Here is a 26272-nt window from a genome sequence, read left to right as displayed (position 1 = left end):
GTCGACTCCTCGTTTCGTTCGGTTCTCGCGAGTGAGCCTGTGAGCGAGAGACACGCACGCGGCGCGCGCTTGACACAGGTGCGTTTTTTACGAAGTGCGAGAGGAATGCCTGCCGCTCTCGTCGTCGCCGTCGTCGTCGCCGTCGTCGTCGTCGTCGCTGTCCTCGCCGTCGTCGTCGTCGCCGTCCTCGCCGTCCTCACCGTCGTCGTCGTCGTCGTCGTCGTCGTCGTCGTCGCCGCCGCCGTCCTTATTCGATGGTCGTCGCTCAAGCTGCCGTCTAGTAGCGCAAAATCGAAGCTTCGATTTGATCCGAGAGCCCGTCAAATATTGACTGACGACGATTACGAGACGACTGCCATGCTGGACTCTCCTTCTGCTACGTTGGTATCGACTCCCCCCGATCCTGTCTCTTCAGCCTTCGGTCTCATCGTTAATCTGAAAACTGCAGAGGTGAGTTAAAATCATAGTAATAATAGTCTCTTTTAAAAGTAAGCAAGACAATCGTTCTCTCAAAGCACCGAGAGATAGAAATTTTGATTCGCTTATTGATTTATCGATTAAGCCTCAATCTCAGTTTTATGAGCGAGAGAATGTTGGAATGTCAATGAAAATAAGATAAGATATAATAAAAATAATACCTGCGTAAAAATAAATACACCGCGGAAAATCATATATAATTTCATAATCATTTTGTTTAGATAGTCTGAGATATATCATTTTTCTGTCATTAGGAGAAAAAATTTTGATGGAAGATTAAGCAAGGATGTGATTTGTGTCAACAAAAAAATTTATAACTTTATCTATGTATTTTTTTTCAGAGAGAAAGAAAATCCAGCTCGTGTTAAAAATTCTCCATGAGATTTTCTAGATATATGCATACTTTATAATTATCGATTCCATTCGATGCTATGATTATAAATATAATTTAGATTATGATTATATATTTTTTTAATTCCTCTATATTTATATCATATATTTACATTAAATATTTTATTATTGATATTATTCTACTATTTTCCCTTATTATTCTGAAAATATGTACAATAATATTGCAATAAGCACAAAAGATAGAAAATATCAACAAATATACAATTTATATTTTGGATTTTGAAATTCCATTCTAATAATTATTTTTCTCTTATTTTATAGATATGTAAATATATTACATATAAAGTCTAACACTGTCATTTAAAAAATATAATTTAGCTTAGTTGGAAGAAAAATTATTTATAAATTAATTTAATATTATTTTATGTCTCAAATATTTATACATTTCGAGAAGACAATTCTTTTTTCAATATATTAAATAGCATAAAGAAATGGCACACGTGTAGAGAGTGTACTTTGTAATATTCTAGTATACTTAAAAAGAATTTGAAATTTTTTTAGTCCATACTACCTCATTTTATTTTTCTCATTTGACTTTCCAATTTTTGAGAATTTAAATTTTAACGAATAAATAGAACGAGATGTCGAGATACAAATTTTAATTATCAGTGGCTGATAATTATCAAAGATTTGGTAATTCCAAAATTGAAAATATATTTTATTATAATTCATGTTATATCCTTTTGATTAATTTTATTCCATTGATGCATTTTTGAGAATTTAAACTTTTACACTATCTCTTGATCTCTTAATTGATTACATCTTCCGATTTGCATATATTTCCGACTTTTAATAGTTTAAAGTTTCGCATTTTTCAAATCCTTGAATTTAAATACTAGATTACTAAGGAACCTCATCGCGGCGAATCGATAATTATAAGAAAAGAAAATTAAACGAAATAGAAAAATATCATGTTGGAACTGAAATGTTACACAAAGCAACTCTCGAACATGTATTTAAATCTTGTGATTTTACGAGACGAGTTTTATCCTAGGCCAGTTTATCTCGGTTACATACTCGTTTTTTTATTCACATGGTTTAATATTTTCTTATTCCAAGTTATTTTCGTATAGCTCCCTGTGATGACGGGATCAGTTTACCTTGCTGTGTACAAGCGCGCGTCCGCGCGATGTGTATCTACAGGTATACTCAGTCCGGATTATCTCTCTTATCACCTGCCTACCAAGAGGGAGAGGTATGAAACTTTGGGGGTGGAGGACTGTTGTCATGGTTACAGAGCATACACCGAGGTATCCGCTGATAAGCGAATCAGGTGAGACATCGTTCTAATAAGACGACGATTCAGCGTGTATTATTGCTTCAGATGCAGCAATAGCGTACTCGTATTATTTAGAGGCATTCTTTTTACATAACAAACAATTGTATATTTTCTTATGAAATAACGAAACAATTTTATTATAAAAAAAATAAATATCGTAATTTGTTTTCAATGATTTTATTCATCAGTTTTTAATAAATTTATAATATATTAATAAAATTACAGGAGATTGGATGATTTTTAATAAGTCTCGACAAGTCAAGTCTTATAAATTTTAGAAAACTTTCCAACACAGAAACTAATCAGATTATATACGATTAAAAAAAATATACTAAAGAATGATACATTTTTTAATTCGAACGTTTGACAAGTTCCTCTCTACGGCGATATTATTATAAAGTTTTTGTAGTCGCGCTGTACGTTAGCTACGCCATTGCTACGGGAGGGAGCATATGCGACTCGCGCAGAGATTAGCCGAGATATTTTATTATCGCCAAAAATACACAAGGATGAACTTTCCGGAGGATGACTCCGGTCGTTCACTGACTCCTTGCTTCGTCAGCTAGGTAATGTTTTTGTGGATATAACAGCGCAAACCCCGTATCAACCATATAACTCGGAAAGTTCAACCTCATAATTTTACAAGTTCATTATCTGGCTTTTAAACAACGCGATGGATGTAATTTCGAGGAAATGTCACGAGTAGCACGCTTTATATTACGCGATTGCGTATGATGAAAATGTACATCGCATCGGTTCCTCTTTCTGTTACAAAATGTCATTTTTCTTCTCATTATTATTTTTATAATTGTCACATTGTTTCATAATTATATAATTGACATTATTACATATAAGTCATTAATTTTATATACAGTGATATCTGTTACTTCTAAATTCTTAAATGTTTGTTTTTTTTTTTCAAATGTAAACTTATATATAGATTTAAGATTTAATACGATTACATCTTAAGGCATCGACAAAGCTTCCTAACTTTGTTTTTTAATTATCCCTTTTTATTTAAAAATAACTGATGCTTCAATATACAATATTCTAAAAATATATTACACGAAATATATTTGCGATGCATTATTACAGCACTATATATTAAGGAAAATATATAGTTGTATATATTAGTCTTGTAATGCCATCGAGAGAAGGGAATATGTTCACTCGTATAATATATGCAGCAATTATCGTTACATGCTTATTGTCTAGTTGTGTATTACATTATTCTTATTATTTTTAAATGCTTTACATATAAAGGCGATACCATTTATATATCATATATAACAAAGGCACTATATATCCATCGTAAAATCCTTATGTTTTTATCTATTTATTCTTACATTCGAATGATATATAAGGATGTTTACTAAATCTATATATAATATCTAAATCTTATATATAAAAAAATTCCCGTTATATTTATATATATATTTATATATCTATATATACAGATAAAATATTTTTTGCAATTTGGTATTAAGTGTCGATTCGCAAGACTTGTTAATAAAGTCTTCTTTGGTAAAAAAAAAGAAGAGATTGAATAAAAAAGTACAATTCATTTTCCTGGACAAAGAAAGTTCATGTTTTTTTTTTTTCGAAAAATTCATGTTAAAATTTTTTAAAACGCATATTTACAACTACTGCTTTCTTGCTTTCTTATACACACGATTTCTACAAAAGTATAACTTTCAATTTTGTGTATCACAATGCGCGCAGAAAACCTAACAAAATGCTTATTTTGCTGGTTGAAAAAAAAAAAATATTGTGCAAACGACAATTGCACAAATTGAAACAAGTTCTTTCAATCAAGTCATATGTAAATTACGAAATTTAATAATATATAAATATATAATGTACACACACTGTATATAAATATATTATAAAATTTCTCAAGAAATATAAGAGCTGTGACAACTCGAGAGAAGTATCCGGCTTCTTTCTGAATAGCTTCTAGGACGATATTGACACAACCGTAGATCTTTCAAGGTGTCCGTTATCCAGGATAATCTTAGGACCAGCTGGACTACTCGATGGACTGCCCAGAGTAACGATATGCGGCGAAGTGAGCTGGTGATGATCCGGTGATTGACCAGCTGAGACCATTCCGGGGGAACGGGTGGCACAAGGTGAAGACGGACACTCGATCTTGGGCGAATGAGTCTCGAGCAATTGCTGTTGTGGCTGCGAATTCATCATCTCATAATAGAGACCTGTGGTGGTGGGCTGATAGGACATTATCCTGTTCGAAGCCTGGGTGTTGTAGATATTGCTCGTGTATGACACTTGTGACACGCCAGTGTGAGCCATCCTCAGATCGCCATAGGTATCTATCGGCAATGAAATAATTGTGAAAAAATTGCAAACGAGACAACAATAAGTATAGTGAAACGGACGCGGAAATATCGCGGGAGTGTTTCGAAAAATTGTAGATGAAAAGAAAACGCAAACGAATAAAAATAAAAAATTCTAAATTATTTGAGATTTTTAAACGATGAAGGGCGCTAAATCGATAGATATGTTCGACACGCTTACCTGGTTCGAGTTTAACGTTGTTGTTATTGTTATTGTTGTTGTTTGCGCATTGCGCAACGTTGCCCGAAAGAGGTGTGTCGCTGGTTTTCATTCCGCCCTTAGGTTTCCGTTTGCGCGTTTGAATGCTATCTTTCTTCATAGTCGACGGCCTGTTGACGCCGTGTAGCTTAAAGTAAAGACCGCAAGCGTTACACACCGGTTCGCCGCTTGCGTTGCGACGCCACAACGATGTCATCGTCGTTTCGCAATTGCTGCAAGAGAGACCAGCGCGCCTCGAAGCAGACTGAAGAAATAGGAAGTCGTTATTACAACCGTTTCCTGCCTTCGATCGAAAAGAAAAATTTGAAAATGAGGATCCGATGAAAGCTAATGAGAAGGATGGGGTGATTTGCTCTTAAAAAGGTGCATGATTTTATCTCGATAGAATCTCTCTCGAAAAACGAAACATTGAAATTTACATATCAAAAATACGTATAGATGCACAAAAAAAAATATATATATATATATAAGAAAATAACTGGACCATACATTTCAAAAAAAATATGTAATAAGGAAATCGGAAAATATTTTGAATATTTAAAGGGGAAAGAATCGTTTAACGGAAAGGTGATAATGATCAATCGCTTTCACCAGGTCACTAGTGAGCTCGGGAAGGGATTACCGTGACTAGAAAGCTTTCTGTGCAAGGTACCGCAGAGAGATCGCGGAGTAGAAAAGCGAGCCACCCTCCGAAGATCACGCGCGAGCCTGGAAAAACTCAACAAACGTCACAAAGAATCATTCTGTGTGATTGAAAAAATTACGAGCGACACGAGACGTACTTTACATTTAACAGGCTGCACGTGATTTCGGAGGGAGGAGGAGAGTGCTCGTACCATGGGTATAGTGGCACCTCGGGGCTTGCGATTCGAAAGTTGTGTCTCCTGCTAGGAACGTGTCGTTGATGACGAAAACGATCGGGAAGAATGCTTTCGTCGACGATAATTGATTGGCTTGGTTGGTTTAGCGTGATGATTGATGAAAGCGCGAAATTAAAGGGAAAGCCAGGACAGGAAGAACATTCGTCGATCCTTAATCGTTTTTCGAAAAAAGCTCTCTAGCATACAATACTAGCATAGATTTTTTTCTAATGCTAGTATTGTGCGATTCAATTTTAATTATTGGTTCTTTCTAATTTGAAGATTATCTTAAAAACAAACTCAAACTTCAAATACAAACTTCATTTATCCATCGATTTTATTCTTACGTATATTTGATTAAAAATAACTATTTCTTTTTGAAGTATCATCAATTTAATATATCGTTTAAAGATGGACAAAAGATTGGTAAAGATTGAAAGACAAAAGTTATTACCGCGATCATTAACTATTATATCCCGTACTTGGTCGGAGAAGGAGTCAACGAAGATGACGAGTATGGGAAAAGCGCGACAAACTACGGGACAGGGAATGCCGATGATATTGCGGAGGAATAGAAAGAGAAAGAAAGAAAGACAAGAGAAAAATATCATTGTTGATTCGATATAGCGTGTATTGTCAGGTAGAATAATAGAGGAAAAGATAGAGTGAGAAAGAGAGAGAATGCTGATTGGGAGGATGACACCTACCAAACGACGGCTCGTTTTCTCCTCCGCGAGGACGCGACGGGCGCCACTATACCCACAGAAGAGAGAAGAGTCTTTGTAGAAATTGCCCTGGTCCGCCACTGAAACAGACATGAGGCCATACGTTAGGGATGTTTCTTTCGTGCGCGTATTAAACATACACGGGGCGATGCTCGATGGACGAGTCTCGAGGGACAATTTTTTTTTCTTCCTCGTAGAATCACAGTCGGAGAATGCGATCGCTCGGACTTACGGGAAGGCAGAACATCACGGGCGAATTTCCACATAGGCTCCTGGACAGTGATAAGAAAGTGACAAGCGAGAGAAAGAATCCTTTATGCTTCTCTCTACCTCTCTCTCTCTCTCTCTCTTTCTCTCTCTTCTCTTTCTCTCCTTCTTTCTCTCTTTTCGTCTCATTTTTTCTTTCGACTGTACCTTGCAAATTCGATCCAAAAACACGGGAACGGAACGGTATCGGAAATCAGAGACAATTGTCCAGATTTCTCAAGAGACGATTTGTAAGAAAAATCACCGTCTATAATTTTCCTCTCTCTCTCTCTCTCTCTCTCTCTCTCTCTCTCTCTCTGGATTCTCTCAAATTCGACAAACAAAAAGCAAATTACGATACATCTGCGAGTATATCCCGCCAAACAAAACAACTTTGTCAGACCGTTCCGTTCCCGTTATTCCGGATCGCGAATGGCGAGGCGGAGGGAGCAAGGGGCATTGAGTCGCGAAGCCTTCCTTACCAAGCGGCGTGGTTGTTTAACTAGAGGACGATTCATTCCGTTCATCTTGTGGTAGAGACCGCATGCGTTGCAGAGATAATGCCCGGTGCCATCCCTACGCCATAAGGGTGTGGAAATCGCGCCGCAGTTTACGCACTCGCGGCCCTCCGTAAAGTACTCCGCCTCGATGTTGTGCACTGCGTTTCACATTCACACGGAATTTCTCAAAAGGATCAGACAATCGCATGCAAAACACGCACACGTACCCGTATCGTGAGCAATTTTTATATAAATATTATAAATATATATATATATATATATATATATATATATATATATATATATACGTATATGTATTCTTTTGCTGTTTCTTTTATTTTTAATTAATTATACGCAGATTGGTGAATAATCTTGAATCAGCTGCGGAGAATGAAAAATAGTCGATTGTCCATGCGTTGTTGTTTTAAAGATGCCATGATGTATCGTTGACTCATAATGGTTCGTCCGTAAAGATAAAACGATGGATATAAAATTATGTAATATAATATCTATGAATCCTAATGACGTACATGTATAACGTATGATAGCGCATTAATTAATTGTCTAAAATATAATTGTGACGCATCACTCTCCCCCCTCTCTCACTTGAAAAAATACTTGCCTTTTGAAGACATGCGGAAAAAAATCATCGGTGCACTTTTGTCTCGTGAGAAATATATGTAACGCGTCTCTCGTCTTTATTCGTGAATATTTTCCGCTTTTATTTCTCGCAAAGGCAAGTATTCTTTCTCGTGTTTTAAAAGCAGACGTGCACAAGCGCGGTGCGGAATAAATTTCCCGAGAGACAAACGGTTGACCACACTCGACTCTTTCCCACCCGAGTATTTCCTCTTCCATCGCAGAAGCGAAAAATGCGCGATACAGCCATGGGTGCATGTGACACACGTGCTTCCGGCACGCGCGACGCAATTTTCGCGGCCAGGTAAAAAGAGCACTTGCACGCGCGTCCCCGACGAGAGTAACCGTATCTGCGGCCTCTTTTTACGTGACCATTCGGAAACAATTGTTTCGTTGGCTCTCGCGGCGATGCCCCCCCCCCCTCATTTCTACATTACGTGACTATGAATATGCATAGTCTCTCGGACCGCGAGCGCAACTTGAGACGTAAACTCCCGGAATATGCAAAAAGAAAAAATAGAATATGTGAAAAAGTATTTGGTTCTACTTATTTCGCTTACGAGACAAGAAAAGACGAGAAATTACATCGTAATAGTAATAGTATAAGATCGTCGTAGAATAACGTCGTAAAAAAAAAATTTAACACGTCGTACAAGAGTCTAAATTATTTTCTGTAATTTTCCAACGTTTCGACGAAAATAAATTTTGGTCTCAAAAGTCAACAACCTTTCAACACGGTCGTTCTTAATGACAGCTTAATATACTCGTATAGAGTTGAGTCATTACTGTCAATAATTTTGTAGAACTAGTCTATTACAGAGAAATTACAGAAAACAAATTCCTTTCGTTTCCGAATTCCTGTTTGAATTTTAAAGCGTCAATTATTTATATTTTAAAAGCGTCAATTATTTATAATATTTTATATGGATCGCGGGGAATATTAAAATATTATTACGAAAAGAAAAATATGAAAATGACCAGAAACGCGACATCAAGGAGCATCAACGAACGAGCGAAGGAAGGATGCAGGAAGTATAAAGGCGAGGGAACGGACATGGCGTTATCAGAATTTCCGGCGTTTGCCGATAATAACGCGAGGCGACCCGGTCTAGTCGCGCCATGTGCCGCGACTAAAACTTAAAAAAAAAAAAGTACAAAATTATTTCTGTCGTGACAAAATTATTCACTGCCACGTCAAAGTTATTTCTGCTATAAATGTGTATCATTTAAACAAACTTGAATTCGAAACAAAGCGAAAAACAAGCGATATTCTTTTCGTTGTTTAATGGGAGATGAGAGAGGAAGAAAAAATGGAGATATTCTTTGGCATATAATTCATCTACTAAACGACGTTTGCTGGAATGCGCGAGAATGAAGAGAAGCCCCGCGTCTTCTTATTCTTCCTAGTAGAGTCCGAGCGAGCGCGTCACTTGACGGAGAGAAAAATGAGAGAGGATTCATCTCGGGTTACTCGGTGAAAAGAGAAAAAGAAGAAGAAAAGCAAAGCGTAGAAGGAGAAAGAATGAGGAGAGGTCGGTGTACGCGAGCAGCACATCCGGCAGAAATGCCACTGGGAAGCAATCGGATATTGTATGTAGGTAAGCAAGAAGCTGCTGATGTTCGTCCGCGAGTCCTACGAACTCTCTCATAAAGAGCCGTGCGTATTATGCACGCGCGGGTCGAGTTGCATTCTCGCGCCTTCACGACGCCACCTTGACCCACAAATACTAGATTATTAATAATATGTCGGATTATTTTTTGTCGCCGCTCTCGCGACAATTTGCAAGCGCGAGTGATTTTTCTATCGAGAGCATTTTCCGCAGAGAGACGTCCGCGGAAAGTCATCGACGTGAACGCACGTGTGTCTGTGCATACGATGGAATTATAACAAGGATATAAAATATACATTACATACATTAATATCTGCATAAATATATAATAAATTCATATAATATATCCAAGTAAATATAATAGTAATAAAATAAATGAATATTTAATAATAATAAATAAATGAAATAAAATAGATGAATAATAATATACAATTAAATTAATATTTTGTGTCTTTCGGGTACTATACTTAGTGATTTATGACAATCGTGAAGCGTGTTTACGAGGAAAATTAGGAGGCTCGTCTTCTTCAACGTCGCATCCTCCGAATCATTAAATTAGAATTAAGTTTGAGATATATCCGACTGCTCGCGTGTCGTTTATGGCGTCTATAAACTTGGCACGCTGTTTTCAAGGTAGGAGGAGCGTCCGTAACTAGATATGAAAGGAGAGGTAAGGAATTAAAATGCAGGAATCGAGTTACCAAACCGACACGAGGACGAAAAGGTCAGAGGACACGAGAATCTTCTCGAGATAGGGGCGGAATCGGACTTGGATAGCAATCGGATATTATACAATATGCGGCTGACGTAGCCCGGGGGTATCCTCTATATGGAATACCTTCGGAACGTTGCGTACGAGGGTTCACGTTGCATTTTCACGTTCCGAACGACGCGAACGACGCCGTCGCGACGACGAAGAAACGACGAAGAGGAGAGGAGAGGAGAGGAGCTGCAGAGGTAAAAATACGCGCGATACGTATCGCTTCGAAAGATCAAGCGCGATAAATCGGAAATTGTGACGTTGCTTCTCGCAGGCGAACCTAATTTCACAGTTGGACGATTATACGTCGACGCGCGATAATAAGCGCTGCGTTATCATCGCATTAACATTCTTGTTCACCTGCGCTTTTGTTTCTTCCGACCGTTCGCTCGCTCGCTAATCTACCCTCGGCTTCGCGACACTTGTTATTTCATAATGAGAAAGCTCGATCGATTTCCCCGCGCGGCGTCTACCCGCGGGCCTCGTTTGCAACAGGTGTGCGAGCGCTGCAATTGCCATTGGTTTATTTATGACCTTTCTATCCTTTGATATCCAATCATTATTATAAGGGATTATTTTTGCGTCGATAAACCCTCGATAGTTTTGCATATCTACATAAAAAGCGATATTTAATTAATCGGAGAAACTTCATGTGAGAGATTGCTATGTACGTTAATTTTATTTCGAACCGTAAATGGAAAAAAAGAGGTCTGCGCGATGCGTGCTTTTAAAAAGGGAAATTTTCGAATCTCAATCCTCCAGATTAATTTACGGACGGCCACGTGCACGATCCTTCATAATGCAGAGCTCTCGCAGTGCTCCCGCATCGACGTTGTACAAAGTATACGAAAGCATGCCAAGAGAGATGCTCTCTCTCCCCCTACGTAGGTGGTGGGATACGCGTGTCTGGCGCGGTTAAACTTAAATGCTGTACGGCATGATGAACTCGCGGACTCGAGATATTCGAGGTCGCGGTATGTTAAAAGAAGCATCTCTTTTTCTCTCTCCCGGTCTGTTGGAATGGAGTCCGTATGGTGCGGCACGTATAACCGCAGACTCTGTCGAGTCCCTGAAGAACCACTTAAGGTCTTCAAATTCTCCCTCTTCGACCGATACATCCCTCAAAGATGCGCATCTTGCCCTCTCCGTCTCTCCTTTTCCGAATATTACAAGTGTCTCGATTATTTTCATCTCTATACGTACAATTTAGACAAGACAAATAAGAGAATATTCTGACGAAGATTAACAATTTAAGAGAGAGAGATTCGGCAAGTTATTTTTTTTTCAACTTAAACTCGTACATTGCTGTGGTGAACTTTTACGTCACGCGGATAAAAGAGTCTGATCGCGACCTCCGTGAACTTCGAAAGGCCAACATTTTTTATCTCGGTCATTATTAGTATCTAAAATGAATTCAACGTTGCCAAGAAACGTTAACTCGATAAACATTACTATATATTCGCCGGCGACTATCGGACCAGCGAGACTTAATTATTATCCGAAAACAGGGAAAAGAGGAGTAAAGAACAGTGCGCGATATCAGCTATGGTCGTGAACTTGAGCTTGCATAAGAGCCAAAATTAAATGCGAACGATACCACGGAGGAGGTATTTAAAGAGAGAACGATAAGGAAAATTCGTGTGTTAATCAAACCGCTTATTCTCGTACGACACGCCCGGCGGACGTGATATTTCATCGCCACGAGTATTGGATCGAAACTTGACTAAAGACACGCATCGCGAATTTGAATTTACGTCAGCTTCAAAGAACGACACGACTCTTTGGCGTCCGATTCCAAGTCGATGCTTGATAATCGTAGCCTCGAAGACGTCGTCCACCGTGGACCCAACGAAATTCTCGCGAGACGTCGCAGCCCCAAAATCGCTCTCTATCCGATTTTCTCGGAGAAGAGAACGTGTCGGACGATGCGTCGCTTCCATTCCAGGGTTACCGCCAGTTTTCGCTGCGTGTCGCTGACCGGTTTTAGATTAGATACCTAAGAGATGTTACGCCTGAAGAACATACACATTACGGTGGAATTATCGTAAGCCGCGCGTTCCCGCTAGATACAGCCCTATCGTTACCTCTGCGTATCGCGAGTAGACGCAACTAGATTAGGCTCGTTCGTGCAACCTAGGTCATGGTCGTATCAATGTTCGCGCTGCCTCCTTCGATAGCGCGCGTGACGGAAACAGGTGTTGCGGAAGACGAAGACGAGAGTCTCTCTTTCTCTCTCTCTCTCTCTCTCTCTCGCGGAGAGAGGTTGCTTCAGGACACCTGCGACGAATACCTTCGTTCGCTGGATACCGCGAACTCCGAAATCGTAGACGATAAAGAGCAGACTCGAGAGTCGCGCGAGCAAAGTCGGCGACACTGACGCGTCTACAAAGTAAAGGGACGAGGAGAAAATGCGCCTCGAAAATTAATTAATACATATTATACTAATTTCCTTCGAGAAAAATAGATAAAATTGAACTTTTACAGCATTAAATAAAGCTTGGGGCGAGTTGAAAAAAAAAAGAATTAATTATTTATCAGTCGATCTACTTTCGATAAGTCATAACAAGACACAATAAAACCGTTCTGAATGATATATTGCCGACTATCGTTTACAAAGTCGACGAGTCACATCGATAGCGATCGACCCGAGTGTCAACTATAAGTCTTTCTCTCGCGATAACGAATATAAATTCGTAAAAGATACGTACCACCTATCCTACGACCGATCGTACGCGCATTGATTTAACGTTATTCGTAAATAATTACTACGGTGCAAACTCTGAAAAAAGTTGCGCTCGAGAAATATCGCCAGCAAGGATGATAGGGCCAAGTAAGGGAAAACTGAAACGCGATATTGGAATGGTCTGCCGGGACCGCCCTAATTTAGTGGACGAATTAGTCACAACTATGTGTGACTATTCGTACCACCCGAATCTCCTCTCCGCTATTCGACTTTTCACGAGTAACGAGACATCGAATCCTTTTTCCCCTATTATTTATGACGACCGCAACATGACACGCCGTTGATCATCGCGCGAGCGTGAGTTAAACGTCAATTTATCATATGCCTGAGAAGGAGGAGGAATAGTGTCTCATTGCCCAAAATTATATAAATCTCTGAAAAATTAAGGGAATAGAGCAAGGATTATCAATACAGTATCCGATTACACAAGATATCTCACAACCTGCGTGCAATATTTTAATAGCATATTCTAGGGGTAAAATGAAATCGAGTCGTTTGTTATTAATTTTTACAAGACAATAAATAAATAAATAATCGGATCGAAAGAAAAATGACAGTTTTTTATATACGTGTGAAAATATTAGACTTGTAGTTTTCCGTTTATCTGTAATAATTAATTGTTTAAATCATTAAGAAAAATTTAATCGTTTTACGTACAACATTTATAACTCGTTAATATCAGTTAATCACCGTACCAACATACAAGAAATAGTAAAATCAGCTATAGTTAAAGATCAATATGGCCCAACTTGTATAAAAATCAATAAATGACGGATCGGATATGCATCTGAAGGCGAGATGATTGACAAATTTTGATCGCTTACGTTATAACTCATCGCAAACTATTGCAGCTTCAACATTTTTGTATATGATTATTTTTGAATTTACATTAGCTTCAAAATACACTTAAAATACGAAGATTGTGAGACATCCTGGATAATGGCACGATATAAAGATAAAACGGCGATTATAGTCGAATAAAGTTTTCAAGAAGGAAAAAAACTATATATAAGAAAACAATGCGCGTGTCGCGAGCGCGGAATTTGAGAGCTCGAGGAAGCGTGTGTGTGCACGCACGCCCACCGATCTCTCTCTCTCTTTCACGCTTGACGATATCCACGCGCATGCAAGAAAGCTCGCGTGTGCGTTGCTTTAGCGCCGGCGTTCATTTATTTCCGTACGGATGCAGATGCGCGCGACGAAGGATCGTCGTTGCATCAAAGGATACCGCCCACTTTAGGGACGCATGCGGCGCAACACGGCCACAGGGGTAGTCTCTGGCTTCTCGAGGACCACCTCGGATGAGGGTTGCTTATACCGATCGGTCACTTGCAGCTCGCTTACGTTACCCTGCCTGCACTTTGCGGTTTCGTGTTACGGGGACCGCTTGGAAGAATTAATTCGAGAATGTGTCGGAGTTTATGGGAAAAGAAAAAAAAATAGAAAAGAAACGAGAAGAGAAATATTTCTCACTTGAAAGTTTGCGGGTCTCCGAGCGATTTATACATCACATATTTAATCAACTTACATTTAAAAATATTTAGTAACGAACAAATTTTGCGAGTCTAATGAAATCAAATAAAAAAATCAACTTAATTAATTAATTAAATAATTGTAGAAATTATTTTGTATTTTTAATAACATGTTTAACATGCGCCACAAGTCTAAATATGAAAACTACTGACGCGCGCGAGAATATTTCAAAAAAGAAAAATGTTTTCTCTCCTCGATGATGGCTTAATGAAATAATCAATCCAATATTCTATGAAATAGAAGATAAGGATTCGAATACATTATCGCAAAGCGCTGGGATGCGCGTGAAAAAATGATATACGTGTATATCCAGCAAACAAGTCGCGATGATTAATAAACTATGAAGAATGTTTCTCGTCAATTTCCACGAGTCGAATAAAATCCAGCACACGTTCGTGTTATCGCGGGGACTGTTCGATTCTCGATTTCATTGCCGGAGACACGAACGTCGCGATTTGATTAATCCAAGTCGTGAGAATACGCGACGATCGCTGTATACATCGATGGGATTAATTTTTTTCAAGACCGATACGATTCGTTATCGTTGTGCATGGATTTAATGAGGATTTTCCTCATGATTTCTTTCGTGACAAAACGAATGAGATTATTAATTTACCTATAATTTTTCGATGAAATCGTTTTCGCGATACGCCTGCTTTTAATCTGCAATTTTTCTTATTAACTCTTTCAATGTCACGAGAAAGGAAAGAAGAATCAATCTTCTGCATCTTCTTTAAAATTATATGATAAGAATAAAATGTATGAAATTATTAAAATTAAAATATAAAATTATTTTTCTAAAAAAGGGCATCTTTCTTTCCTCATCTCACAAGGATTAAGCGCATTGAGAGAGTTAAAAACGCTCCTAGAGACGCTTTCTCTAATCCTAATTTTACACCTAGCTGCATCACCACTCAACTCAATCGTAAATAAACTTAATCATAATTAATTCACTAGTATTATTTTATGATTAAATTATGCGATCCGCTTGCTTTTAGTCAATTTTTCTCATCAACCCTTTTATTTAGTATTACGAGAAAATATTAACCTTCTATTCTCTTTAAAATTGTGTAATTGGAAATGAAATTATAAAATAAAATTATTAAATATTCTTATATAAAATTATAAAAAACAGAATTCTAGCACTTTCCTTCCTTTATCTCCCAAGGATAGCGCGTCAAGAGAATTGAAGGTACTCTTTCTAGAGCTGCTCTAATTCTAATATTCCTTTTAAACATCTAGCTACATCACAACTCTGCTCGATCGTAAATAAAAAAAGAGGCGCTAAATAGCTAATTAGCGCGCTTTGAAAAAAGAAAATACTCACTTGCGCTTAGACTCGCCGAGGCGCTGAGTTGCGGTGGTGCCGCCGCCGAATTAACGGTCTGCCGTTTCTGAAACGTGCCGTATTGCGTCGTCAGCGGATCGACGCTCGTGGGCTGAGCGCCCTCGCGGATCGACGCGTACACCCAGGAGGCGGCCTCGACGGCGCTGGCGGTGACGGCGCGGCCGGTCGGCGTGTCGGTGGTCGTCTGTTGGGACGTCGCGTACGGTGGACTGTAACGGTAGCCGGATCGCGCTCCAAACGGCTGCGAGAACGCCGGCAGGGATTGATGGGACACCATGCCCGACGGTTTGCTGCTTCCGTAATCCTCGGCGATGGACAGCGCGGTGCCGAGACCTGTCGACAGAAAGCAAGAGAAACGAGGATAATAGCGTATTAGCGAAGGTCGTCTCAGCTCGGAGACACCCCATGGGGTGTCCTTTTAACCGCAGCGTTTCTCCGCTAATTTTTCTTCTTTTCAGAGAAAGACAATCTTTTTTGCTTTTAAAATGTCTACGTGGAGGTCGTTATTTACTGCGCCTCAATTCTCAAGTGAGTTGTATAGTTTGTAAATCAGATTAGGAAATTCCAACATTTTGTATTAGAATCCACTTGAAATTTTACGTACGCGTCGTTGAACGATAGACAATTCATCATCACGACTAATCCTAATTAAGTAAAATTATGAAATAATTACTAAAGCTCAAAAAAATGCTCTTACAAATGTAGCAACAATTTTCTAAGTACGAAAAATTAACCGAGATAAATGATTAACAAATAGTGCGATATGTGTTTTGCACTTGATCAATTTATTTATGACAGAGATTAGACAGAGAATTTACGTCCAAACTGTTTGTAAAATTTAAAAGTCTTTTTATGACGCGTCTATTCATGTTAAGATTGATGGTTAAAACTTGTCAAGTTTTACAGCATACAGGAAACATGCTCTTCAAACAAAGATCAGTCAAACTAAAATATTCAAACTCATATTTATCTAACGTAGCGATGAATATTTAATTTTAATGGAATTTAGGACTCTAATTTATTAAAAAGATACTAATAGAATTTGCTGCTATAAATTCGATGTAACAAACACAAATAACAGAGATAGAAAAATAACGATACATCTTTATTGTGACAGAAATGCTACCTGCAAAACATTTTTTTGAGTAAACTTTCTGTTTTCTGCTAAACAAAATTTTTAGAAATATTGAAGAAAAATGAAATACCCTATGGTATGCATTGTCAAGTGCAAAAGAGAATTTCATTCTTTTGTTACAATAATTTTCTATACAATATACCATATTTCATTTTTCTTCAATATTTCTAAAAATTTTGTTTAGCAGAAAACAGAAAGTTTACTCAAAAAAATGTTTTGCAGGTAGCATTTCTGAGGTAGCAAATGAATCTCTCTTTACAGAAACTACCATCTCTTTAGAGAGTTTCTTTTAGAAGCTTTCGATGACTCATATACAGGATCATTGTTAGGAATGCTAGTAGTCATCCGTCAAAGGTATAGCTGAGCAAGGACGCGTACTTATCTCGTCAATTAGCTCCGCTGATACGTACCTTGAGTGTTCCAAAGCTGAGGCGACGACGCCAGCTCCGTAGGGCTGCTCGTCATGTAAGGGAGAGCGTAGGTGCTCCCCGTTCCGGTTCCGACGCCCATCGTGCTCACGCCGCTCATCTGCCGATACGAAGAGCTGTAACGAGAAGAAACTTGTTATATATACATGCGAAAACATTCAAGATTACCCCAACAAAGTGAAGAGCGAAAGAAAGATTTTCCTTCGATCAAGCCATCGTGCCGTATTCGAAAGCTTGATTAATAACGATTACAAGCAGAGAAAATTAATACTAATAAAATCAAATTGAGCTTCTCTGATCATTTGAAAATTATTCGACAACGAATACACTCGAACGATCGAGGAGGCTTCGCGGTTCGTGTTGCGCGCATGGATCGCGTCTCGCGCGAACAAATACGCCCCTACCCATGGGATTTGAAGCGGCGCGACACCCCGGAGAGTGTAAGCGTAGCATACGTATTTATATATCGGACGCAAATTGACCATTTTTTCCCTCCCGTTTCCGCGCAGCTGAAGCGGGTGCCCCGGTTGTCGGGCGTTCCGCCCTGTCGAGGACGCGCCGGAAGGCGACTCTCGCGGGGGAGAGCGACTCCGCGAATGCGGGCGCGTGCCCGAAAGGGTCACCACCTTCCCTCTCGACCCTATAGTTTTCGTTGCGCGTCTCTCTCTCTCCTTCCCTCTCGCTGCGGATGACCCCGCATACAAGTGGCCGGAACAACACGGCTACTCCATTACTTCTTTGCCATTACCATTAAACGACGAGTTGTTTATACCTGTCTCGGCTCGCCGGCCACTCGAACGCGCCCGGGGGTCTACCTGAAACGAAACGAAATAACGAGGCTTCTGGGGACGTACGGCGCGACGAAACAAGTTATGGCTCCACTTAAAGTATGCCCTTCTCTCTCTCTCTCTCTCTCTCTCTCTCTCTCTCTCTCTGTCTCTTTCCTTCTGTTTCAAAGCGTGACGTTATCTTGTCGGCGGAGAATGCGGGCGAGTCACGTAGGGATCTACCCCCCGAGAAGTTCCGGAAAATATTCCGTTGCGGAAGTCAAAGTGATGACGTGTCAATTGGACTCGGTTACAAATGAAGCAAAAAGCTTCAACAAATATATCATCTATTTAAGTACATCGATATCTTTGTTGATTTTGTATACTTGTATCAACGTAATCTTACTTGTCGCGTAAGCTTTAAGCAGCAATTATATATTTCGTCAAAATTTGTTTCGATTTTTCCCCGTCATTTTCAATGCCATCTTTTTACCCAAAATTACAACAACCCGATAAAACAAGAATTTCATTTTTCGGAGGAAATAAAATTGCAAATTGCGATAAATTATAAAATTGCATATTCATACTCTTGGCGACCCTATATACATGATTATCGCTTGAAACGACGACGTCGTCCGTGTAACGAATTTCTTTTATTGCGCATAATTATGCGTGCGCAAAAGGCCATCGCGTCCCAGGCGCACGTGCGCTTTATCTCCGAGCGCGGATTAACGTGTTCCAAACAAGGTAAAGAAGAAGAAGCGCGCGGGTCCAGTTTAAAACAAACGAAAGCACCGCCTTACGTTTGCGCATAATGTCAATACGGATGCGACCTTGAGCGATCGCGCGGTCCCCCGGGCACGTTTCTGCATACCGGTACGTGTCCAGAGGCACCTTCGCGACGTCCACGATTCCCGTGATCCGTGATGCTCTCTCTCGCGCGTTTGGTATCCTACAAACTTGGCCCGCTGCTCGACAGGGGAGAGAGAATGAGAGAGAGAGAGAGAGAGAGAAGCATCGATAAGCGTATACGTGAAATTTGCGAGGAACGAAAAAAAAAAGAAGAGATCGCGAAAGCGAGTAGAACATTTTATGTACGTAAATATTAGATTATCCTTATTTTTTTTATTAGACTGTTTATTAATTTTCCATCAGTTTGTACGTGTATATTATTGATGGAAAATTAAATGAAAGATACGAAATGGCAGTTTTAGCAGAAGCGAAAAGTACAAATTTGACATTTTTAAACTCGGAAAAAAAATTGCGTCTTCGATACACTTAGAGACTATTTTTCTTGGATAGGGCATTTTAAAGTACATTAATTCGATTAATATTTTTTTAGCTTGAATTCTTTAAATTTGAGATTCGAGTTAAACCAATGTTTTTTTTTGTTTTTAGCACACGAGCGGCACGCAACTAGACGAAAACTGCGACTCGCGTGCAAAAGTGCACGGGTCAGCAATACGTCTCGATTCACCGGCGAAGCCGTGACGAATATAAAATTTGCAGTCCAACAACGAAAGACACCTGATACCAAGTGCGATCTGACCCCCGCGAAATTTGCAAGCTACTTGGGTGATTTACATTTACGTAACATTAGGGCAGGTTATGAGTCGCAAAGGTCGAGTATCGATGATACTCGAACAGAGATATTTTTGACGATAGCACACGGATAGAAATAGATTTCCAAGCGAAAATCAATAATCGAAATTTTTCGCGACGCGTAAAACGAAGCTCGAATTACTTTGGAATTATACGACCAAATACTTTTATTTGGCAAAATATTCCGCATAGATTCACTGGCGTAAGCGAGACGCGCGCGTCTTGGATGGCAAATAATCGCGCGAGTGCATTTTTTTACGGCAATGCGTAAATATGCCTCTAACGGTTCCGATTGTCTTAGGATGTGTCGTACATCTGACACGAGCTCGAGGATGACACGAGGATGCGCGTCTTAAGTGCATCGTATTAAGCACTAAGTGCGACGGAACGTTCATCCGATGCACGACGAGACCGTTTCCCCGTGAAACTGGTTGCGCGCATCCCGGATGGTTTGCAACCAGGTGCAACCGGGTACTTTGTAAACCGCTAAAATACGAGAGAGAGAGAGAGAGAGAGAAAGACAAAACGGTATTAGACGGGCACGCGCTGCGTGCAATTACACGCTCGATGCAGCGATCCGCGTCCCGCTGCTAATGCGTTTCGCAATGTAAACGACCGACCGATGGCGTGTTATATAGACGGAAGGAACCTTCCTCCGCCAACGAGACCATAAGAGGTCACGCGCGTGGACGAGACAAAATGTACGCTACATTCCGCAAATATTACGACATAGAGTCCAAATTGATCGTCGCGAATCTAGAAAACATTGGTGCGAAGAAATGCAGTCCTCTTTATTATTGTTTTTAATTCCGCTGACGATTCCACGTCATTCTCCATCATGCGGTAAGATGTTTACGACAAGAGCGATTTTTGTTTCTTTCATTGCTACTTGCACGACGAGGAGGGCGAGGAGGCGAGGAGGGCGAGGAGGGCGTTTTCCGCGGCCTCTACGCCGCATAGTTTGCGCTTGGCAGGCACGCGTGACGATGGCCCAACGTTGAGGAAAGTAACGCTTAATGACGTAACGTCACCCTAACAGGAATCGAGAGTGACTTTACGGGCGACTTATGGCTGGCGCGGGCGTACGTGTGCGCGCACGCATAGAATATGCGTGCGTAACGGCTGCACGGGGGGGACGGGGAGCCGTCAATAGCGGATCTCGGATTTCTTCCGAGAACCTTCGCCGCATACTTTTTATTTAATATTGCCGCCGCCGCCCGCCTAATCTCGATCTCGAGCGCTTCCTCTCCCGCATGATGTAACAATCGCGACGATTATTTAGACAATCGGAGATCGACTCGGAGAGAGAGAGAGAGAGAGAGAGAGAGAGAGAGAGAGAGGAGAGAGAGAGAGAGCGCTTTCCTCGATAGAATAAAGAAAATCCTCGATAAAATACACGCGGATAAAGCTGCTAATGTTGACGTTTTCGCGGAATTTTATTTATTCAACTTTTCGATTATTGTCCCTAGGAATCGGCTCACCGGAATCGCGACAAGTTTATTTAATAAACAAGAGATAAAAATGCGCAGTAGATATAATACGCCATTTGTATTTGCCACCGGAGAAAGACGTAGGGTCCCTCACGGTCGAGGAGTGCGAATTTCGCGAAATCCAATATAGCGAGTTTAATGTCGACGGGGTTATAGCCCTGCTGCCGTAGGACTATCTGAATCCACCGAGCTGATAAGACGCTTCTCACGATGGCCTGCGAAGGAGCAGGGGGAAGAACGTTGCGGGTAAAGCGGAGCGCGAGAAATCTACGAGACGAGGGTAAACGCATCGGCATCAAGGGTGAAAGATACGTGCGCGTTTGTTCGGGACAGATATCGACGCGGAAGTCGATACGATCTGAATCACGATAAAAATCGAAAAGCTGAATTTTCAAGTCAGCGGACATTGAATGGAGAACGCGAAAAATTCTTTTCCGAAATTCCTTTCTTTATTTTTAGGCACGATAAAAGAAAATAAATCTCGATATAATTACGTTGATTATTCGCATCGTTAAAAATTTTAATCAGAGAGACGCTCCGCCTCGGTATCGAAACAATTCTCTCTCTCTCTCTCTCGCAAATAACTTTGCTTCGACAATCTATAATTCGTGAAAAAAAATCGAAACGGAATTCTATTTATAATTTTATGCGCCGGCATATATTTTAATGTATATGTATTCTAATCTATATTTTATATATATATATATATATATATATATATATATATATATACAGTGTTTGTGTACAATATATTTTTTAAAAATTGCTTTCTGTATTATATACGACGCATAAGGCTATAAATAGAATTTTTACGCTGAACTTTGTCGCAAATAATACATTTTCTAAAGCGGACTCGACTCTCATTGTCAATTATAAAAAATATACGATAAAACATTACATATAAGAAATATCCTGTACATATATTTGAAGTTATATATGTAAAGATTCGTGTCGTTTTGAAAATCTTGTAACACGGTAGATATCTCGTATGACAAGAGATAAGAAGGGCACCACTTCTTATTTGCTTAGCCGCACGAAGACTGCTTAAGATATCATAGCTGATCTTTTTATACGGTCAGGGTTGTATAACGGAGAGCGCGAGTATAAATCACGTTAGCGTATGAATTTAACATTTGCATACGTGTAATGTACGAAACTAGTAGAAAAAAATGTTGAGCATACGCCAGATGTAAAATATATCATTCTTTCATCGTATTCAATTTTAGCTACTTGTAAATGGCTAAAAATATATCATCGGATATAAAATTAACGACTACCCCGATTATAAAAATGTAGAGAAATTATATAATTATCGATACTCTCTGCGGAATCAACAATCATGCGAGATGGGAGATTTTATAGAAAAGTTTTTAGCGTACCGAGTATCGATTAATATCGGAGTTGTTGTAAAATAACGATATCTTTCGCTTCGCGCTTATTTGGCTGCAAGCTGCCAATTATCATCGATTCGTGCTTTATTTTATTTTAAGATTGCGATAAAACGCGCGAGGGTTTCTGAGAAAAGTAAATTCAATCGATGGAGCCAAAAAGAAAGAATGCAACTAAAGCGGCAAACTGATTAAGCGTATATGTATGCGAGATTACTAACGGACAAAAATAAATAGCAAATTGTTGTAATGCGATCTACGCAAAGAGCGAGAAATAAAATAAAAAGTAATATTTTACATAAATTTACGTCTTTTTCAAGCAACATCTATTTGTCTAAGATATTTATCTTTGCATAATAAAGAAATCGTTATACATGCGATAACTTTAATAAAATAATATTACATAATAATGTTAGACGTAGTAGTATTAGGAAGAGCGTGTAACGAAATAAACAAACGCATGTTAAAATATCGACCAATAGATATATATACATATATATAGTGACGCGTAATAATTTTGTTACAACGTAGCGATTATAATCTCGAGTTTAATTCAAAATCCGCGTAATGACCCTGTTTGATCAAGATTCAGCCAATTCCACGCGTCACGTTAAAACATAAAAAAATAAACAGCCCATAACGGAACGTCGTTCAGATATGGAAATGTCGCGTCACGAGATGGAAGCGCGCGTGTTATAAACTGTCGGGAGGTTTTTCGTTAGGAATTTTTGTCGTTAGAAGAGAAGACTCACTGCATGTTGGCGGGCGCGACCGACCGGCCAAAGGTCGATATGCTTCGATTTGTATCTCCTTTCCTCGCGCGTCTCTTCCAGTCTGCCCCTCAGGCTCGTCCTCGGCTCCGTCGCGAAGTAATAGAGATGTCGAGGAGGAAAAGAGAAGAAGAGAAAAAAAGGCGAAGGATATAAAGAAGGCACCCGGGGAGCCCCGTATCTGTCACCGGGCAGACAAGAACTGAGCGGGATATAATCTAACAGCGTGCACGAAACGTCGAGTCGAGCGTCGAGCGTCGAGCGTCGAGCCGAGGCCGGAGGAGTCGGAGGACCTCGCTCGAAGGTGGTCAGGATTTTCCCCCTCTTTCCCTCTCCTCTCCACGGAGCGTGGGGGGGCTCTCCTGCCGACGGCGGACAATTATCCCCACTCGTATTATTTTTAGCGCGCCTCTCCCCTCGCGCCGCCACTTATCGGAGATTCATCGCGCCGGCGATCGCATTTCTCTCCGGCCCCGACATCGTCATCGTCATCGTCATCGTCGTCGTCGTCGTCGTCGTGGTCGTCCCCGACCGCGCCTGTTCGCGGCATCCCCACCAACGTGATCGACCACTCGAGACGTCCCCACTATCCGAAGCTTCTCCGCCGATTACGCCTCGTTTAGCGAACGAACGCTCGCTTTTGTCCTGCCTCGCCGCCGCGACGCCACGCGTAGAGAGCGACGACGACGGGGGGGAGACTTTCTCTCTCTCTCTCTCTCTCTCTCGTCGTCGTCTACAGGTCGGGAAATTCTTCGATCGACGTGAATCATGCGAAAACCTTTTTCCATTTTCTCAGAAATACCGACTTGTTGTCTTTTTATGTCGTCCCAATCTTTTTGCTTTGCGTACAACATAAATAGTAAATTTAAATACGTTACATCTGTAAATTAAGATTATCCTCGAATGGCCTAATAATTTCGATTTGAATAATTAATGACATGTACGATTGAATAAATCTGAAAATAAATGACCTTCCAGAAAATAAAATCGGACATGAATTATCCCGAATGACAGCAGTCGCTTCGTTTCAAGTGGAATCTACCACGTGCCACTTCCGCCGGCATCGAAAGACGACCGCACGTGGACATAGGCGAGGGAAAACAAATGCTGGAATCACCTTCAGATGTAGAGACAGCTGCGTATATTGCACGCGTGTCGCACGAATCGTGTATTTGTCATTGTTTTAAGCGAGACATTGCAGACGTAATACGAAATGTTTTACGGAATACATTTTACACTCGTTCAAATGTTCAAATTTTAAGAAAAGATTCTCTCATCATCGTTTATACATCGCGATAAAATTACACAGATATAAGAGAATAATATAATGTTATGAAAATAAATAAATTGTATGACTACCTTTAGGCGATTTAATACAAAGGGTTTTATTTTATGCGTTTCGTAGAACGCGATGTGGATGTATTTATGAATTATAAACTCTCTCAAATCATCTACGCACAACAAACTTTGCGTCGCTATTAATGATTCGTTCGTTCTCGAATTTCTTTCTTCGTATTAGAACTGTATAAATGATGATTTAAATTGATATTTTGAAAACCGACATTTAATTTAATAAACTAAGACACGATTATAACATTTATTATAAATTTTTTCGTAAGATTTTATGATCCGGAATCTGTCTGCAACTGATGAGAGAGAGAGAGAGAAATGGAGCTTACATTTTTTTTCTTTTTATTACGTTATTACGTTACAAACTATTGCAATCAGCAAAAGATTGATGCCTAATAATAATTAATAATCGATGAATGTATGCTTAAAGTAAATTTATATGTCACAAGTGTGCATCCTTCCCCCACATATATGTACACATATATATATATATATATATATATATATATATATATATATATATATACGATTGCGTAATAGAAACGGTCAATTTCTCTGCGCAATCTCTCGCATCGGTCGCAAAAAGGAGCAAATAATGTTAAAAGGAGCGAATCGCGCGCGATCTGGACTCGAACTTTGATATCAAATTTGGAAGGTCGTGGCCTGTAACACGTGTACAGTGCGTGAGTGAATCGACGAGCGCGAAACTCTTAAATGTAGCCTCTTCTCTCTCTCTCTCTCTCTCTCTCTCTCTCTCTCTCTCTCTCTCTCTCTCTCTCTCGCTCCCATTTTATCTTTTTCCGTCTCGATTACATTCGCGGTGATGAAAGTGAGCGCGGTCAACCGACCGATCTCTATTCGTGGAATTGCGGAGTGACAACCGATGGAAATCTCTATCAGTCAATCGCATCGATCGGTCAATAAATCCTTATCGGATGCAGATTCAGAGCAGATAAGACTGACTGTATTGCGATCGCGAGGAAATAAATGGCGGGATTGCGATAAAACGCAACTACCGCGAATCGTCAACAATTATCGATCGATCGTACATCAATTTTATATTTATACCTTGCGCCGGGATTAATTTTTTGCTTCTCCGTCTCGCGAAACGATACCGCGCAAACTTTGTATTTGCCAAAGGTGCGTTTTTCATCCCTCGATTCCCTTGCCAATTTACTCTGTCGGTGCAATAAAGATAAATCTAGCGGTCATTGTGTGCGTCGATCGAACGAATCAACACGAAAGCTTGAATTCCATGACGCACGATGCGATCGATCTCTCGTAACCTCCCCCTTCCCCGAATCGGAAGATGGCAAACAATGCGATCCGTAGATCACTTTGATCGGTGAACGAACCCTCATTGTCGGTCATACACGAAGAAAAGCGCAAAATTCGAGCGAAAAATCATTCCTTACTCTTGTTACTAATCTCGATGCACTTCTCTCGGTATTTAAAGAAATTTGCGTTTAAAAAAAACTTGGAATCTACTTATTATTATTATTAGAGAAGAAAAATTGTGTAATTAAACGTCGCGTGAAACTTTTTAACAAACAAATTAATACTCGAAAAAAATTTTCCTATTAATAAGGAAAAGGAAAGAGAGAGCTAAAAATTCCGACAAGCTAATCGACGAC

The 26272-nt window shown here is 39.8% G+C and overlaps 2 protein-coding genes across 13 annotated transcripts in view; one reads left to right on the top strand and one right to left on the bottom strand.

Moving 5' to 3' along the window:
* The first annotated feature begins 69 nt into the window (after positions 1–69).
* Positions 70–24871, top strand: LOC105248144. 5 transcript variants are annotated; one of them, XM_025415226.1, is made up of 4 exons: positions 70–450; positions 2032–2161; positions 19437–19613; positions 24267–24871. In XM_025415226.1, the coding sequence occupies exons 1-4, from the start codon at positions 106–108 to the stop codon at positions 24473–24475; spliced, it is 861 nt and encodes a 286-aa protein (XP_025271011.1). In that variant the 5' UTR covers positions 70–105; the 3' UTR covers positions 24476–24871. The 5 variants fall into 5 exon arrangements, with proteins under 5 accessions (XP_025271011.1, XP_025271012.1, XP_025271014.1 ...); XM_025415227.1 differs by lacking the exon at positions 24267–24871 and having other exon boundaries at positions 1962–2161; positions 19437–21727; XM_025415229.1 differs by lacking the exons at positions 19437–19613; positions 24267–24871 and adding an exon at positions 4175–4433.
* The window catches only part of LOC105248145 (centrosomal and chromosomal factor), a 57041-nt gene continuing 34386 nt past the window's right edge, over positions 3618–26272 (bottom strand). For 4 of the 8 annotated variants that reach the window (XM_025415223.1, XM_020026516.2, XM_011252767.3 and 1 more), the window contains exons 4-8: positions 17254–17387; positions 15688–16041; positions 7058–7233; positions 4706–4988; positions 3618–4500 (exon numbers count right to left, since the gene is read on the bottom strand). In XM_025415223.1, coding sequence (XP_025271008.1) covers positions 4124–4500; positions 4706–4988; positions 7058–7233; positions 15688–16041; positions 17254–17387 — 1324 coding nt within the window. In that variant the 3' untranslated portion in view covers positions 3618–4123. Of the gene's footprint in view, positions 4501–4705; positions 4989–6311; positions 6410–7057; positions 7234–15687; positions 16042–17253; positions 17388–26272 lie in introns of those variants that run through there. The other 4 variants (XM_011252762.3, XM_011252763.3, XM_011252766.3 and 1 more) reach the window with 3 other exon arrangements.

The sequence above is a fragment of the Camponotus floridanus genome, unplaced genomic scaffold, assembly GCF_003227725.1.
Source record: "Camponotus floridanus strain SB8 unplaced genomic scaffold, Cflo_v7.5 scaffold117, whole genome shotgun sequence".
NCBI classification, from domain to species: domain Eukaryota; kingdom Metazoa; phylum Arthropoda; class Insecta; order Hymenoptera; family Formicidae; genus Camponotus; species Camponotus floridanus.
The sequence above is the reverse complement of the archived record's forward strand: the minus strand, read 5'-3'. Positions and strand labels throughout refer to the sequence as shown.

Bases quoted from the DNA above. Each gene is read 5' to 3' on its own strand.
- LOC105248144 (XM_025415226.1), top strand. From the start codon at position 106: ATGCCTGCCGCTCTCGTCGTCGCCGTCGTCGTCGCCGTCGTCGTCGTC. The intron at 2,162-19,436 runs GTGAGACATCGT...TTTTGTTTTTAG, and splicing joins TCCGCTGATAAGCGAATCAG to CACACGAGCGGCACGCAACT. The intron at 19,614-24,266 runs GTGATTTACATT...ATGACCTTCCAG, and splicing joins GAAATTTGCAAGCTACTTGG to AAAATAAAATCGGACATGAA.